The sequence below is a fragment of the Microcebus murinus genome, chromosome 4 (genome assembly GCF_040939455.1).
Source record: "Microcebus murinus isolate Inina chromosome 4, M.murinus_Inina_mat1.0, whole genome shotgun sequence".
Taxonomy (NCBI): Eukaryota; Metazoa; Chordata; class Mammalia; order Primates; family Cheirogaleidae; genus Microcebus; species Microcebus murinus.
The window spans coordinates 53423145-53442364 of NC_134107.1; the positions used below are offsets into that span (position 1 = coordinate 53423145).

At 36.5% G+C, this 19220-nt stretch overlaps 2 protein-coding genes across 2 annotated transcripts in view; one reads left to right on the forward strand and one right to left on the reverse strand.

Moving 5' to 3' along the window:
- The window catches only part of EIF3F (eukaryotic translation initiation factor 3 subunit F), a 288155-nt gene that overhangs the window by 262774 nt on the left and 6161 nt on the right, over positions 1–19220 (reverse strand). The window lies entirely within an intron of this gene.
- LOC105882726 (olfactory receptor 5P76-like) lies at positions 11906–12857 on the forward strand. Its single transcript, XM_012785360.3, has one exon. It carries the CDS (start codon positions 11910–11912, stop codon positions 12855–12857), a length of 948 nt encoding a protein of 315 aa, XP_012640814.2. The 5' UTR covers positions 11906–11909.

Consider the following 19220-nt stretch of genomic DNA (forward strand, 5'->3'; position numbering starts at 1 on the left):
TATATATATATACCATATTTTATTAATCAACTAATGAATTGACAGGCACTTGGGTTGTTTCCACATCCTTGCAATAGTGAATTCTGCTGTCATAAACATTCAGGTGCAGATGTCTTTATTATAGAATGTCTTTTGTTCCTTTGAGTAGATGCTTAATATTGGTATTGCTGGATCAAATGGTATTTCTATTTTTAGCTCTCTGAGGTATCTCCAAATTACTTTCTACAGAGTTTGTACTAATTTGCAGTCCCACCAGCAGTGTAAGAGTGATCCTATCTCTCCACATCCTCACCAGCATTTTTTGTTTTGGAATTTTTTGATAAGGCCATTTTCACTGGGGTTAGGTGATCTTATTGTGGTTTTGAAATGCATTACCTTAATGATTAGAGATGTTGAACATTGTTTTATATGTTTTCTGGCCATTATTATATGTTGTTTTGAAAGGTTTCTGTTCATGTCCTTCACCCATTTATTGATGGGGTTGTTTTATTTTTTCTTGTTGTTGTTGTTTTTAGTTCTATATAGATTCTTGTTATCAGCCCTTTATCGTATGTGTAGAAAGCAAATATTTTCTCCTATTCTGTAGGCTATCTATTCACCCTAACAATAGTTTCCTTGGCTTTGCAGAAACTTTTTGATTTGATCAGGTCCCATTTATTTATTTTTGTAGCTCCTGTAATTGTTTTGGGGGTCTTCTTCATAAATTCTTTGCCTATGCAGATGTCTGAAAGAGTCTTCACTATATTTTCTTCTAGGACTCTTAAGGTTTCATTCCTTAGGTTTAAGTCTGTTATCCACCATGAGTTGATTTTTGTAAGAGGTGAGAGGTGGGGATCCAGTTTCAGCCTTCTCCATGTAGTTAACCAGTTTTCCCAGTACTATTTATTGAAAACGAATTCTTTTCCCAGTGTTTATTTTTGTCTGCTTTGTCAACGATCAGATGACAATATGTGGATGCTTTCAGTCCAATTCCAAAGATCTATGTCTCTGTTCTTGTGCCAGTTCCATGTTGTTTCAATTATTATAGCCTTGCAGTACAGCTTGAATTCTGCTAGACTGATACCTCCCAGTTTGTACTTTTTTCTTAAGATTGCTTTGGCTATAGGAGGTTTTCTCTGGTTCCATACAAAGTGTAGAATTATTTTTTCTGAATCTGTAAAGAATTACGTTGATACTTTGGCAGGGATTGCATTAATTCTGTAGATCATTTTAAGTAGTATTGACATTTTAACAATGTTGATTCTACCAATCCATGAGCAAGGCAGATTTTTCCATCTGTTTCCATCTTCTACAATTTCTTTTCTTAGTGTTTTCAGTTCTCTCTGCATGTGTCTCACCTCTTTCATTAAATATATACCTAGATATCTGATTTTCTTTGAGGCTATTTCAAAAGGTATTGTGTTTTTTTATTTGAATTTCAGCTTGACTCTTATTGGCGCATAAGAATGCCTCTGATTTGAGTGTATTAATTTTCTTGGTGAATTCCTCCCTTTAATATTATATAATGAACATCTTTGACTTCTTTACTATTGTTGATTTAAAGTCAATCTTGTCTGATAGGAGAATGGGTACACATGCTTTCTTTAGGTTTCCATTTGCTTGAAATATTTCTTTGCATCCCTTCACCTTGAGTCTGTAGGAATCCTTTTGTGTTAGATGTGTTTCCTAGAGACAGCAGATACTTGGCTTGTATATTTTCATGCACTCAGCCAGCCTGTGTCTCTTGAAAAAGCATTTGATGAAATTTACCACCCTTTAATGATAACAACACTCAACAAACCAGGCATAGAAGGAACATATCTCAGGATTATAAAAGCCATATATGACAAACTCACAGCCAACATGACAATGAATGAAACATTGAAAGCATTACCCTTAAGAACTGGAAAAGGTAATGGTGCCCACTGTCATCCCTTCTATTTAACATAGTGCTGGAAGTCCTAGCCAGAGCATTCAGGCAAGAGAAAGAAATAAAGGGTATCCAAATGGGGAAAGAGCAGGTCAAACTATCACTTTTTGCTGATGATATGATGTTATATCTAGAAAAAACAAAAGAATCCACCAAACTACTCCTGGAATTGATAAATAAATCCAGCAAAGTCTCAGGTTGCAACATCAATGTACAGAAATCAGTAGCCTTCCTATATACCAATAACAGTCAAGCTGAGAATAAAATCAAGACTCAGTATCATTCACAATAGCACAAGGAAAATAAAATACCTAGGAATACACTTCACCAAGGAAGTGAAAGGTTTCTACAAAGAGAACTACAAAACACTGAAGAAAGAAATCACAAATGATACAAACAAAGGAAAAATATATTATGCTAATGGATTAGTAGAATCAACATTGTTAATATATCCATAGTACACAAAGTGATTTTCAGTGCAAGCCCCATGAAAATACCAATGTCATATACCATAAATCTAGAGAAAAAAATTTTGTTTCCCTTGGAACCAGAAAAGAGCCTGAATAGCCAAAGAAATCTTAATGAAAAAGAACAAATCTAGTGGCATCACATTACTAGAGTACAAACTATATTACAAGGCTATAGTATCACAAACAACATGATATTGACAAAAAAGAGATAGATAGACTAATGGAAAAGAACCAAGAAATCAAATATAAAAACATCCACATACAGCTAACAGACCTTTGACAAAACATACAACAATATACAGTGCAGAAAAGAATGTCTATTCCATAAATAGTGCTGTAAAAATTGGATAGCCACATACCAAAGAATGAAACAGGTTCCATGTCTCTCAACACATACAAAAATTAATTGGAGTTGGATAAAGAACTTAAATGTGAGGCATGAGACCATAAGAATTCTAGAGGCAAATGTTGAAAAAACTCTTCTAGATAGCGGCCTATACAAAAAAATTTATGAAGACCCCAGTGGCAATCACAGTAACATTAAACATAAATAAGTGAGACTGGATTAAATTAAGAACTTCTACACAGCTAAGGAAATGATCAACAGAACAAATAGACAACCTACAGAATTGGAGAAAATATTTGCAACCCATATATCTGATAGAGAGCTAATAACCAGTACCTAACAATAAATCAAGCAAATCAGAAAGGAAAAAACCAAGAACACTATTAAAATGTGGGCAAAGGGTATGAACAGAAGCTATCCAAAAGAAGAGAGACAAGTGGCCAATAAACATACGAAGAAACGCTCAATGTTACTAATTATCAGATAAATTCAAATTGAAACTACGATGAGATATTATCTTACCCAGTTAGAATGATTTTTATTAAAAAGTCCAAAAATAATACATACTGGAAGGGATGCAGAGAGAAAGGAACCCTCTTACACTGTTGGTAGGACAGTGAATTAGTACATCTATGGGAAAAAATATGGAGATTCTTCAAAGGACTGAAAGTAGACCTACCATGTGATTGAGCAGTCTCACTACTGGGTATTTACCCAAAGGAAAAGAAGTGATTTTATTGAAAAGACACCTGCACTCAAATGTTTATTGCAGGACAATTCACAGTGGCAAGATGTGAAATTAACCCAAGTGCCCATCAATTCATTAGTGGATTAATAAAATGTGGTGTATGTATATATTATGGCATACTACTCAGTCACAACGAATAATGAATTAATGCCTTTTTTAACATTTCGAATGGAACTGGAGACTAATATCCAACGTGCAGTATCTAAAGAATGGAAAAAGAAACACCTCATGTACTCACTATTAACTTGGAACTATCCAATGAACACACATATATGCACAGAGGGAAGTAAAACTAAGTGCAAATCAAGCAGGGAGGAGGGGAGAGGAGACAATTGGTGAAAACCTACTTAATGTGTACTATGAACATTTTCTGGGTGATGCGCATACTTGTAACCCTGACTCAGGAATAAAAAAATTGATGCATGTAACCCGAAACATTTGTACCCCTGTAATCTTTTGAAATTAGAAAAAGGAAAAGGAAAAAAAAGTACATGTTTGAAGACATAGATTTCCAGTTCCCTTGACCTGCAGTAGCCCAGTTTTCTCAGGTCTTGCCTCTTATTACTAATCCCCATCACTCTAGAAGTAGCACAGGAAACAAGTACAAGACTTTGAAAAGTAGAATGAGGAAGTGTGACTGTCTAAGTACATTGAGACTTAAGAAGGAATACTGCAATGGGTCATTTGGGTTTTCTTATTGTTCCTATATAACCTGGACAATATGGTGCAGAAACCGCCAACTTAGAACTGCTAACAGACACAGACAAAAACACTGCTAAGAAAAGCCTCTTCCTTCCTAATCAAAGAACTAGAAAAACGGTGGCCTTCAAAGAACAACAATCTTTTGGCATTTTCTGCCCAATTCCAGATAAACGTCAATGGAAAAACATTCCATGCCCCCTTTCCCTAGGTTTAAGTGGAGACAAGCAGGGAATTGACCTCCCCGTACCCTCTCTTTGTTTGCCCTGCCAGGTTTGTGCCAGCCGGATCCAGTGGAGAACTGAGCCTCCACTGACATTTGGCAGAAACAAGAATTAATGAGATGGTATGAGGTGGGGCTAGTCTGTACTCTTCCCTCTTGTGGCCCCCCAGTTGGTGGTGGCCCTGAGGAGCTGAGCTGGCAATCTTCCCTGCAACATCAAAGCAGATGAAGCAGCTCTCCACCTTTCTGTGTCCTAGGGGCAGTGGCTCCCAACAGGGAGCAGAAGTTACTCAGAGGCAAGAAGACATGGAAGTCAGTACCCCATCTTCCCTAGGAATATATCAGTAGGGCAGAAGTGGAGCTGAACTTCCAGCTCACCCTCTGAAAGAAAGCAGTGTAACTTAGTACTCCATTTTTGGCAGACTGGGGTCAGTGGAGCCCAGCAAGAAGATAAGTACAGTCACTCACCTGCCAGTTTCAGCTACACCCCAAAAGGATGATTGCCTGCTAAAAAAAAAAGATTGACGATGATCTAGAGTCTCATAATGTGACATTCAAAAAGTCCATGATGCAGTCTATAATCAGTTGTTATTTTGAGAACCAGAAAAACCTATCTCGAATGAAAAAAGACAATCATGTCAACACTAAGACAAATAAGATATTCAAACTTCTGACAAGGATTTAAAGCAGCTGTTGAAAAAAATGATTCAATAAGCAATCAATAATTTTCCTGAAAAAATGAAGAAAATAGAGAATTTCAGCAAAGATATATGTTATGAAGAAAAAGTGAATGGAAATTATATAATTACAATATACATTTATAGAAATATTAAAAAATTAATAACAAACTCTCTGGATGAGCTTGGTAGTATAGTGGAGATATGGGACACAGAATCAGTGAACTTAAGTAAAAGTGAATAAAATTCACCTGTTCTAAACAACAAATAAAATAGATTAGGCTTTGAAAAAAAAAATAGATTAGGACAAAAAAAGAACAGAACTCCATGAATGTATGGGACAAAAAAGAGAGCAAATATTTCTATCTTGAGATTCCAAAAGGAGAGGAGAATGAAAGGGGTTCTCAATAAGTACTCAAAGAAATGAAAATAGAAAAATTGCCAAATTGGTGAAAAATCAATACAGCCACAGATTCAGGAAGCTGAGCAAATATCAAATAGGTAAACCAAGGAAATGCACACCAAGACACATCCTAATTAAACTCTTGAAAACTAAAGACTGATTAATCTTGAAAGCAGCCAGAGAGACAGGACTGAGAAGTAAAAATAAAACCTAAGCCCCCAGGTCAATGGAATGGACCCTCTCTTGGCCACAGGGACCCTAAAGAAACCTTAAAAACTGAGTTCACAGTCATGATGGGTTGGGAGGTCAGACATGCCTCATTATACTTCTCCCTTTTGCAGTTTAGACTCAGCAACTGACTATTGTTAATTTTAAAACAGAGATCATAAGACTGACAGAATGGACTCTTTGTGTCAACAAGATATCAAGTTATAAACGTGACTAAGGCCACACCAGGCAAAGGTTAGGTCTCACCCCCCTTCCCTGGCACACACCTAAAGAATAAACTGTGTTGAAGTGCCACAATGGTTTTCCTCTTCTCTAGCAAGTAAACAAACACTGACATCCAGATAAGTAATATTAAAATAAGATTCTAACCCCTACCCACATGTCGCATAAGCCCTAACTACAGTTTGGTTGGACAAGTGACGATTTTCAGTAACTTTCTCTAGATAAGAAACCACCGCCGATGGACTGGTTCTGGCTGATTTATAGAGGCTGTGCACTTGAGTGCCTTCCTGTCCCTGTTTCATCTTTTGACCTATACAGCCTAATTGTAATACATTTAAATGTCTCCACCTCCAAGTGTGCACTGGGTGTATGTAAACATGCATGTTTGCTGAGCACACATGCATTAGTATCCCTTTTGTGAATATTCATAGCTCCTCCTATAATATGATGAATATGTACACTTCATGTATACTTGGCCAACCCATTAAGCACAAATTTGTATTCCACTCTACCTTCCTTCAAAGTACTTTGTTTTGGTTTTCAGCCAGAGGATGCACTTCCTGCCTAAAGGTTATGATCCTCTTCTTAAGAAATAAAGCTCTCCTCTCCAAATTTATGAAGACCCCAGGATTTTTAAGTTGACAGAACACATTACTTATAAGAGAAAAGGAACTTGAAAGACAGTGAGTTTCTCATCTGAAGCTATGAAACCATAAGGGAGTGGCACAACATATTTTTCCTTTTTTTTGGATTTTTAAAAAATTGTATATGTTTAAATTATACATGCTTAGATATACATGGACATAGTGATAGAATTAAAACAATCAAACAAATTATCGTATCCATCATCTCATATAGTTACCTTTTTTTATGGAGCACCTAAAATCTACTTTTAGCAAATTTCCAGCATGTAATACAATATTATTAGCTATAGCCTTCTTCTTGCACATTAGGTTGCTAAATTTATCCTACATAAGTTCAACATTTTGTGCTTTTGGCCTATATTTCCCATTACCTCCCCCTTTTTCCCCTGGCAACTACCAAACTAGTCTCTGTTTCTATGTATTTGTCATTTTTGTTTGGATTCCATATATAAGTGAGATCATGCAATACTTTTCTGTCTGTGTATGGCTTATTTAACTTAGCAAAATGTCCTTTAGGACCACCCATATTGTGTCAAATGGCAGCATCTGCTTCTTTTAAAAGGCTGAATAATATTCCAGCATGTGTGTGTCTATGTGTGTGTGTGTGTGTGTGTGTGTGTGAGAGAGAGAGAGAGAGAGAGAGAGAGAGAGAGAGAGAGAGAGAGAGAGAGAGAGAGAACATACCACATTTTCTTCATCCATTAATCTGTTGATAGACACTTAGGTGTTTCCATGTCTTGGCTATTGTATATAAAACTGCATTGAACATGGTGGCTCAGATATCTCTACGATGTTCTGATTCTATTTCCTTTGGGTATATACCCTGCCAAATGATTGCTTGGTCATCCCCAATTAGTGTACACTAATTGCTTGGTCACTTGTACACTCTGCTTGGCAGAGTACGCTGATTGCTTGGTCATCCCCATACTATTTCTATAGTGGCTATACCAATAAACAGTCCTCCCAGCAGTGCATTACGGTTCCCTTTTCTCCACACCTTTGCCATCACTTGTTATCTCCTCTCATTTTTGTAATGGTGATTGTAATAAGTGTGAGGTGATATCTCATTGTGGTTTTGGTTTGCATTTTCTTGATGATTAGCAATATCGATTAGCAGCTTTTTATCTGCTCCTCAGTCAGTTATGCACCTTCTTCGGAGAAATATCTATTCAGATCTTGTGCCCATTTTTTTGGTACTGAATTATGTGAGTTATTTGTATTTTTTGAATGTTATGCTGTTATCAGGTATATAGTTTGCAAATATTTTCTCCCAATTCATGTGTTGCCTTTTCATTTTGTTGAATATATCCTTTCCTGTGCAGAGTATTTTTAGTTATGTAGCCCCACTTTTTTATTTTTTCTCTTCTTGCCTGAGCTTTTGTTATCAAATAAAAAAAAAAATTACTGCCCAGGTGAATGTCAAGGACATTTCCCCCTAGATTTTCTTCTAGGAATTTTATGGCTTTAGGTCTCATGTTTGGGTCTTTAATTCATTTAGAGTTGGTTTTTGTGAATGGTTTAAGAAGCATCCAATTTCATTCTTTTGCAAGCATATATCTAGTTTTTCCAATCGCACTTGTTAAAAAGACTATCTTTTCCTACTGTGTATTCTTAGTGATCTTGTCTAAAATTAGTTGTTCATTTATGTCTTGATTTATTTCTGTGCTCTCTATTCTTTCTATTGGTCTGTGGGTATGTTGTCTTAATATTTTAAAAGTTATTTTTAATTATAGTGAAATGCATTTGGCATAAAATTTTCACCTTAACCATTTTAAGCATGTAATTCAGTGGTATTAAGAATATTCACATTGTTGTACAACCATCACCATAATCTATCACAAGAACTCTTTCATCTTGTAAAATTGATACTTTGTACCCTCTAAATAATAACTCTTCATTCCCCTCTCTCTTTAAGAGTAAAGAAGCATTTGCCTTCTTTTTCTATGAGCTTGAGTACTCTAGGTACCTCCTGTATGTGGAATTTTTTGCAGTATTTGTCTTTTTGTGACTGGCTTATATCATTTAGCATGATGTCCTCAAGGCTCATCAGTATTGTAGCATATGTCAGAATTTCCTTCCTTATAAGGCTGAATAATATTCTCTTGCATGTATATTCTACATGTTTTGTTTATCCATTCATCTATCCATGGACACTTGGATTGCTTCCACATTTTTGCCTAGTGTGAGATGACAGTAAACTGAGCTAGATATTAATATGTATGCTTCCATAACGTGTGTGATGCACACCACCGGGGGATTGGACACATCGGGGGGAGGGTGGGGGGTCAGGGGCAATATTTGTAACCCTAACAATATTTGTACCTCTATAATATGATGAAATAAAAGAAAAAATAAAAAAACACAAAAAATATTATATCTTGCTATGCATAAGATATAAATAAAAGGCTGAAGGAAATCTATAAGACTGTTAAAGAAATCAAAAATACTTTTTTGGTTGGGTAAAGTTTATATTTATTCTCATTTTGCTAGTATAAATTGAATAGGTTATTTGTAATACCCTTATCTGAGAGATTCCACTTTCAATATACTTATTAATTGCTCTAAATTGGAAACATAGTATCATCACATTCCATGGCTTATTAGCAATAAGCAATTTTTAATTTTTTATTTATTCTGGATATTATGGGGGTACAGACATTTTTGTTACAATTTTTATTTTATCTTTGTAATAGAATGTGGATTAAAAATTTCTTTTTTGACATTTAGCCCATTTAATATTACTGATCTTACCTTGTAATAATAGGTTCAAAGATAAAATCTGTACTGATCCTTTCAGGTATGGAAATACCACTAATTTTCTTTTTGCATCAATTATATTCAACTTAAACAAAAAGAAAAATGCAGGAACACAGACATAAATTCTAAATTTTTCTTTAGTAAAGCATTTTATTTTCAGATATGGAAGTATTCTAATCATGAAGCAGTTTAAAGATCAAAGTGGTTACCTACAGGGAGTGAGGCTGTGAATTTATAAAGGATGGGTCTCTGGAGCATTGCTTTCTTTTATAAGTCATTTGAATTAAGTACATATAATTATTTGATAGCATTAGAATGAATACAATTAAATTCTTTTAATTAACTCATTCTGGCTGTCCTGTGAAAGGGCAATACTACATCTAAGAAAATTAATTAGTTCACTATTGCACTGGAGAGATGGGGAGAAGTGGACACATATGATAGAAATTTGGGAGGTATGGTTAACTGTGCATGAGGGGAAATTAGGATCCTGAATGCTGGCCATGTGCTCAGGGTCATACTGGAGGCCCAGCTAGTTTTAGCTAATTAGGCAAGGTGTTGATGGTGAGGAGAGAAACTGTAAATCAGGAATTAGTTGGGAACCAGTGGTCATCACTAAGGCACTTACATCTTGGTGACATTAGTAGTACAGAGTACACGTTCTAACCTTCAGTCTGACCTGAATTTTAAAACCTAGATTTACTTTTCCCAACTGAGTACATTTGGACAAGTAGATTAAACCTTGGCCTTCTCATTAGGAGAATGGGAATATTTGCTCACCAAATTATTGCGGGGCTTAAATGAGATAATGAATTAATAGTAAAGTGATAAGCACAGTGCTTGGTAGGCAAAGAAGAAGCTCTGAATGAAAGTTGGTTGGTGTCAGCAGTGGTAAACCACTTCCATGAAGGGGGGACATCAGGAGGGAGCATGAGATAGAACTCTCTAATATTAGGGTTAGCAAGAGACTTAGATAGACTCTTCAGTTTGAAGGTTGCTGTTTCTACCATCATCCTCTAGTCATGTAAGTCACTCACGAGTAGTCATACCTTGGAAGCACGTGGTATGATAGATAAAGTCTTATCTGGAAGGTGTCCAACATTTTTTACCTCCCACATCTCTATCTATACAACTTTAGTAGTATTTATTTTATATCTTTTGATAGAAAAATACATCCATCACTTACATAATTGTTTTATATGGCAATTTCCACTCCATATTTTCAAAAGTGCCTAATGTAGTATCTTATATCTATCAGTACAAAATACTTAAAACATGAACAGGTGTTGAATGAATGGAGGTAAGGTGACCATGTTATATTCCCAGTTTATTATTCTTGTAACCTGAAAAATCACAGTACACTTAGAATCAGTAATTAGCCATGAGATAATTCATTATCTTATACTCCTCGTATTTATAAAATGAAAGTGCACTGACACCTAGATAAAATTTGAAAAACAGAAAGACAACAACAAAAAGATCACTTGAGTATTGACAGAACCCTTAAAGATCAGTTGTGTTTGTATGAATTGAACTGCTCAATATTCACATGAGAATGTGATAATTATCCCTGGTGCTTTTGAATTCACATTTTAACTTCTAGAATCTTCAGAGATTTATCCCCAAGGCAAACAATAATATAGTGTGGCTGTATATAATAACAAGGATTTTGAATGTAAGGTGAATGAATTCTCATTTCAAGAGGTTAGAGTTTGGCTTTTGTGAGTGAATCTGATGTATTGATTTTCATTCACCACTTGAGAAAACTTTATTCTCCAAAGTTGTATGTGTACTCACAAGTCATAGTTGAGAACAGGGCAGATGTAATCTATCAGTCAGCTAGCAAGTAACTGAATTAAATTGAGTTTCCACAGTCAATTTAGTGTGAATAAACAGGCATAATTCAATTTACCATGAATCTTTGCTTATTTATCCATAAGAACAGAAACTGACATGATCTTTTAATGCTAGCTAAACTTAGACTCATCTATAATGCTAATAACTTCACTAACTGTGAGATGCTTTGGGAACTCACTGTTAGTAAATATCTTGTGGAAAGACCTACTTTGTTTATTGGTCTGAATGCTCCAGCATCTCAAGCACCCAGACACTTTGGATAAAGTCAAAGGCAATAAAGCCAGAAAACCTTGGAGATGAAGATCAGGCTGTATGTTAGCCAGGTAAACTGGAGTACACTTCTTAAATATGTAGACTGAAACTTCATTCAACTCTATACAATTTCCTGAATAATACTTTTTCATTTATAATACTGTAATTAAAATACTTTGTTGCATAATGTGATTTAATTTGTTTCACACTGCACTGTAATGATGTTTTCATTTTTATCATATAACATTTTTCATAGTGATTAAACTGATATTTAAAACTATTTGATATAATAATATTTTACTTGGAAATATTAAAAATACTTAAATAATTTTTAGTGCATACTTTCCTTGGATGATATATTTGTTCAAAATAATCTCCTTATATTTAATAATGAAAATTCAATCATCAAATTTGTAACTGCTTTAATGTACTGTTCTTATCACAGGTTCATTTTGGGAGTAGCTATCTCATCTCATGGATTCCCTGGTGGATGGGAACCACACTGCTGTGACAGAGTTCATTTTATTGGGCTTAACAGATGATCCAGTCCTTCAAGTCATCCTCTTCCTGATCATCCTATGCATCTACCTGGTGACCATATCTGGCAACCTCAGCACAATCATTCTAATCAGAATCTCCTCTCAGCTCCATCATCCTATGTATTTTTTTCTGAGCCACTTGGCTTTTGCTGACATGGGCTATTCTTCCTCTGTCACCCCCAACATGCTCGTGAACTTCCTGGTGGAGAAAAATACAATCTCCTATCTTGGTTGTGCCATCCAGCTGAGTTCAGCTGCTTTCTTTGGGACAATTGAATGCTTTATTCTGGCTGCCATGGCTTATGACCGCTTTGTGGCAATCTGCAACCCACTGCTTTATTCAACCAAAATGTCAACACGAATCTGCGTGCAGTTCCTCCTAGTTGCTCACATAGCTGGTGTTCTCAATGCTATCTCCTATACTATTTCTTTTTTTTCTTTATTCTTCTGTGGACCAAATAGAGTAAATCATTTTTTCTGTGATTTTGAACCTTTAATTGAACTCTCCTGTTCTGATGCCAGTGTCCCAATAGCTGTTTCCTCACTTTCTGTTGGTTCCATCGTTGTAGTCACTGTGTTTGTCATAGCCATCTCCTACATCTACATCCTCATCACCATCCTGAAGATGCGCTCCACCGAGGGGCGCCACAAGGCCTTCTCCACCTGCACCTCCCACCTCACTGCGGTCACTCTGTTCTATGGGACCATTACATTCATTTATGTGATGCCCAAGTCCAGCTACTCAACTGACCAGAACAAGGTGGTGTCTGTGTTCTACATGGTGGTCATCCCCATGTTGAACCCCCTCATCTATAGTCTCAGGAACAAGGAGATCAAGGGGGCTCTGAAGAGAGAACTTGGTAGAAAAATATTTTCTTTGTGATGTCTGTTATTTTTGAAGGATTTGTTATAATAATATCCCATAATTATAATAATAGAAGGAAACTGGGTGCTGGTTGTTGAAATCTACCTATCTATATAGTTGGCTCGTGTGGAGTTTTTAGTATATGTAAGGCATGGATTTTCAGATATCATGTAGTAAATCAGAAGTCCATAGTTACTTACTTTTAATAAAGAGCAGTTAAATTTATAATTAAGACAAACAAGTGGATTTACATGAAAAAATACTTAATCTGCTGAAAATTCTCTTTTTAAGTCATATTAATATTTATTTTTCAAATGAGTTATTCGCTTTATGCTGAGGTTACTATACATCCAAATCATCAGGACTGTGTCCATTTCAACAGCAGCTTATCCTCAAAAGCGTGAGATAACTAGAGTTATGACCGAGTACTTACTGAGAGCAAATAGCAAAGTGGAACCAGACAATAAAATTTCTGGAGACATTTTCCTTATAGTAAGGTTATCTACTGGGGATGGGCTTTGTGAACCCGTACAGTTCTGGCCTTTGACCCTCTGGCCTTGTATGCATGTGGCCACCAGAAAAGTAAGGGATAATATGCCCCTGACTAACCTGTGAATTCCTCTGTCAAGCCAAAAGAGGTGACTTTCTCCGCAGGAATGATCAGTGTTCCCAAACTCATTAGGGTCTGAGTGGAACAAACTCTTGGGTGACTTGTTCATGGTAAGAGCCACACCCTGCTAAGGAATCTTAAGGGAATTGGACTGTTTCATTCCTGAGAATCTTAATTTTCCAATGGCCACCACATTTATTTTCCTTTCACTGTCCTCTCTCCTATGTACACCTTGCTCTCCTCCAGTAAAAGGTATTAATTAATTTATTTATTAATTCAGTAGCCTGAGAGCAATTTATTTTTATTTTTTTAATTTTCTACTCTACATTCTTCCATTCCATCACAAAGTCTTGGACATTCTGAGTCCAATAGTTATCTACCACTTCTCTCCACCTTCATTGTCAGTACTTCTATTTCAAACCACCACCTCTTATCTTTATTTTACAATGGTACCTCTGATGTGGCTAATTATTTTATAAGTTAACTTGGCTAGGCTATGGTGCTCAGTTATTTGATCAAACACCAGCCCAGATATTTTTGTGAAAAGGTATTTTTTTAGGTGGGATTAATATTTAAATCAGTAGATTTTGACTGAAGCAGATTACCCTCCATAATGGGTAATCTGAATGAGCCTTGTCTAATCAGTTGAGGACCTTAAGAGAAAAGACTGAGATCCTTCAAAGAGGAAGAGATTCTGTCTCCAAACTACCTTTGAACTCAAGACTGCAATATCAATTCTTGCTGGAACTCCCAATCTGCTCATGTGCCCTATGTATTTAGGTCTTGCTAGCTACCGCAATCATCACATGAGCCTAATTCTTCTTAATATACTCATACATATCATATATATATGTACATATATATAAACATATATTTATTTGTGTGTGTATATGTATACACTTGTTTATACAGACACACATGTGCAGATACACACACATACACATACATATACACACACATACATCCTATTGGATCTTTTTCTCTGGAGAACCTTGACTAATTACCCCTAACTAACTTTCCACTTTATTTCTTACTCTCTTCCAATCCTCCATATACCAACCATGGCCATAAATTCAAATAGATTCATTCCTTGGTTATATCCTCCAAGAATGTTAAAATAATGGCAAAAATTTTCAACATGGCTTATGAAGTCCTGAATAAGGCCCCAGTTTCTGAGAGCTTGTCTGAAGGTTCTAGTAGGGGAGCACAGTTACTTGTATACCCTTGAATGAAGAATGGTCTATGGTCCTCCTCCACTGGGGACGGTTGTTCTCTTTGAGCACACAGCTTTGGGAGGGTGGCAGATGGAGCAGTGAGGGAGGAAGGGGACACCTGCCTAGCCAGCCAGATCAGCTGAATCAACCTGGACAATCAGTGGGGTGACAGGTGTCACAGCCAGATGACCCTCACATCCAGATCCCAGTTTTTGTTTGTTCTCTCACCACTCTTCCTCTTGGCCCTAAGCCCACAATCTCTAGGAACTAATCATTTAGTCTTTTTTGAAATACTTAAACATGCCTTCGTTTTGATGTCTCAAGTACCTCTACTTGAAATGCATTTTCCTCCTTTCCTGGGTAATGCCTACTTATGCTATACATACCAATCTAAATGTTGTTTCCCATCATCTAGCAAGCTGTCTTGAGGCTCCAGACCAAATTAGGTACACCAGTTATTCCCCTATAAACCCTGTGCATTTTATTAACAATACTCAGTGTACTTGCAGTTACGGATTCAATGTTTGCTTGCTCCACAATGATGGAAGTTTCATATAGACAGCTACAATGTTTTTCTTCTTTCCCCATGTATCTAATTTTCACACAGTTCCTGGAACATAGGAAGTGTAAAGGTATATATTTAAAATGAAGGAAAGAAAACATTAAAAAATTGTGAATATTATTGCAATAAACATGGGAGTGCAGATGTCTCTTTGACATACTGATTGCATTTCCTTTGGATAGATACTCAGTAATGCAATTGCTCTGCCCTTCCATGTTTATTGCAGTGATATTCATAATAGCCAAGTTAGGGAATTGACCTAAATGGCCATCTACAGATCAATGGATAAAAGATGTCGCTCTCTTACATACACACACACACACACACACACACACACACACACACACACACACACACACTGGAATATTATTCAGCCATTAAACAGAATGAAATCCTGTCATTTGTAGCAACATAACTGAACCTGGAGGGGATGGTGGAGTAAGGGAGGGACTGGGAGCGGTTGGTCAACAAATACAAAGTTACAGTTAGACAGAAAGAATAATTTCTGATGTTCTGTTGCACAGTGGGGTGACTATAACAAATAACCATGGATTGTATATTTTAAGACAGCTGGAAGATATTTATTGTTGCCACCACAAAGAAATGAAAAAGTTTAAAGTGATGGATATAGTAATTAGCCCAACTTGATAATTGTATAATGTATATGTGCACTAAAACATACACCATAAATACATAAAATTATGTCAATTATAAATAAAAAATTAACTAAAAATAATTTTTTTAGTTATTAAAACTGAAACTGAATGAAGCTTTGCTTCATGGCTAGTGGCTGAATGAAGCTTTTGCTGTTACTTGAACCACTGACTCTGCTGCTTTGAATCTTGGCCACTTATCTGTTGAATGCTTCTGTGTGATTCAAGTGATTGTATATTTGGGTCAGATCCTGCTGCTACTCTGGTAGGCTCTTACACAACATCTATGCTAGTACCTTGACACTGTTATAACCAAAATTGGCAAATAGAATTCAGGCTATTTTACTAAAAGATTTGTAGTCACACTCTACTGAATAATTTTTCCCTTATGTATTTGCATGGTTGGAGAGTTAGAAGATCTTGAAGCCAAACGTTAGTAATGGTGGTAGGAGCTATAGTTACTGTATTAGAAAAAGCAGCCAACAATACTTGATTGTTTACTGCACTACAGGTACTGTTCTCAGTGATTTACAACTGAATTAATCCTCAGAATAACCCTATTAAGTTTCTTTTCAGTCTTTACAGAGTGTGTAAGAGAAATATGTAAGGTTAATCAAAAGACCAAGGTCACAATCATCCTCTTAACAGTTTGACTTCTTTCAGGAACATATTCTCTGTGGAGCAGGATTGAGGGGCTCTGTGAGAACAGGTCACTATTAGGGGACTTTTGTTTCTGGGACATGTTCCTTTTTAGCTAATCCTTTCTGTTTAAAGTAAGCACAGAACTTCCACATCTTGGTATAGCAGGTTAATTTGTATTATATCAACTATCTGGCACAAAATAAGTAAGAAAAGGGATAAATATGTTTAAACATTTTATGGCATAGACTTGTGGTTCCCTTGATGATAAAGTACCTGCATTCCTCCCAGGCCCTCCCTATTATTATAATAAAAAGAAAAAAAATCCTGAAAACCTATATGTAGCACAACAAATAAGCAACAGGAAGACTCAGAAACCTCCAAGCAGAACCACCAACAACCTCAGACAAAGAAAAACCTCTAAGCAAAGCCTGTACCTCCTAGACAAGGAATTGGGAAAATGGAACCTTTTAGCAATACTTGCCCTACTCTAGATAAACGCTAATGGAAAACTCATACCCTCGAGCTGACCTCTCCCCACCCTCTCTCTGATTTCCTTTGCCAGGGTAGTGCCAGCCAGGTCCTGTGGAGAATTGAGCCTGCACTGACACTTGGCAGGAACAAGAATTAATGAGATGGAGTCAGACAATCCTAGAAGAAGAATGGGTAAATGTATGGTGCAAGAAGTAAAAAATTTGGCCTTGAGTAAAATTTGAGGGTGGACAATGATGGCTGTGTGTAGCAAAATAAACCACTATGAGATGTCTCTGCTTACTGGCACTTGTCAAAAGAGCTATAAGAATGATGGGTCCTAATGTCAACCCTTAAGGCATATAAAGGAAGGTGAGGTATTTGGGATGTGAATTGAGTCAAATATCTAATGTACTTGGCTTATTACTTACTGCCTCATGGAAGGCGGGTACCTAGATACCTCAGAAAAGTGGCTTGAATTATTTTTTTGAGGAGTGGGAAGAAGAGTTCCAAGACACTTAAATAAAGGACAGTCCTATGTATACAGAATTCCAGAAAAAAATCATCTTGATTTTTTCTGCAGTTAAATGGTCACTAAATCAAAGTAATAACTCCCTTTCTCACTATTCCTTTCTTCAACTCCAGTGTTGCTTTTCAACTTGACTTAAAGGTTATTTTAATTGGACATTACTCTGACATAATCATACTGGCTCCAATTAAGCAGATAAACTAATCATTCTGAATGTTGGACATATTTCTGGTAAACAAAAAACTTCCTTCACTTTCATGAAACAAGAAGGAAGAATTCCAAAGGACACCACAGCATATCGATGCTCCTTTGGGAATGGCCCAACCAGTTTAATGAGTCACCTGGCTCCACGAGTCATTTCTATACAACAAACTCCAGGACATTTCTCTCGAAGGGGCAAGCAATAGCTGTCCTAGGAGATTTCCTATGTTCTATTAGAGCCTTCTTTCTCCCCAACCCCGTGAAGATATCCACGTCATGCTCACAGCATTATGCGAATATGTCCCTTGTCCAAGGGGAGCATTCAGCGGTTCACATTGTCAAGTATTCTGTCTCCCACTACCTATAAAACTAAATGGGAGATAGTACTTTGTACATTTCTTTGGAATCCAACATCAACAATTCTGGCTCTGAAAGGTAAGTGCAAGATTCCTAAATTTTGTTAAAGTAATTTAAATTTTTATTTGTTCAGCAAGAAATAAAAATAAAAGAACTACTCTCACCAACTTTAGGTCTTAACTCCCATGGATTTTTTGGCCTCAGCAAGAGATGCACCATGGGCACACCCAAACCAGGCTTCCCTGAGTCCCTAGGGGCAGCGTGGATGGTCTGTAGCAGCTGAAGCCATTGCTAGGTGGTGTAACTGAGAAATATGAAAAGGAAATCAGAAGAAACAGCCTAACACTCAGATTGAATAGGGCTAACAATTCTATGCCTTCTATTAATCATCTAACGTGACCCATCCATTAATAATTGAGTAGTGAGAGTCTCTGACTTCAGTGAACAAGCATGAATGAATGCCAAAATGGAGAGCTCTAAAAAGGACCTTAGGTGTCGTGTCCAGTAAAGAGGAAGGAAAGGACAAGAGTCAGTTGGCATGTCATAGTCCAGAACTAAGAAGGCATCAGATACTGAACTTCCTGTTTTACTTTGGACTTATAAAAGTCCCATGACATGTGTTGAAAGCAAAATTATCATTAAAACGTTGAATACAAATATACCAATAATTGATTTTTAATTTAATGAAAATGAGTTTCTCAGCACTGATGTATGGACTAAACACTTCTGGGTACTTTGAAAATATCATTTCTTTTCATCTAACAACAAAGCTATATTATAGAAACAATTATTTCCTCTTTACAGGTGCAAAAGGCTGGGTCAGAGTGATTATGTGCAAGTTATTACAGCTGGCAGTGATATGATTGACTCTAGAGTCCATGACTCTGCTGTCAGCACAGATTGAAGCTCAAAAAGTGTTCATGAGGAAAGCAGCGTTGGCCCCACTGAATTCTGCTTTGGTCAGAAGGCAAAAAGCATAAGTGCTGCTCAGTGTCTGGCCTCATTCTTTAGACAAGAGTATGTTCAGAAGGCTGACAAAGAAACTTCTGAGGGATAGAAAAGATACATCACAGGTGGAATGGCCAAAGAAACTATGGGTGCTTAATTTTAGAAATGAGAGGGTAATGGAAGCACCATATCTGTGT

Coding starts and splice junctions, on each gene's coding strand:
- LOC105882726 (XM_012785360.3), top strand. CDS start 11,910: ATGGATTCCCTGGTGGATGGGAACCACACTGCTGTGACAGAGTTCATT.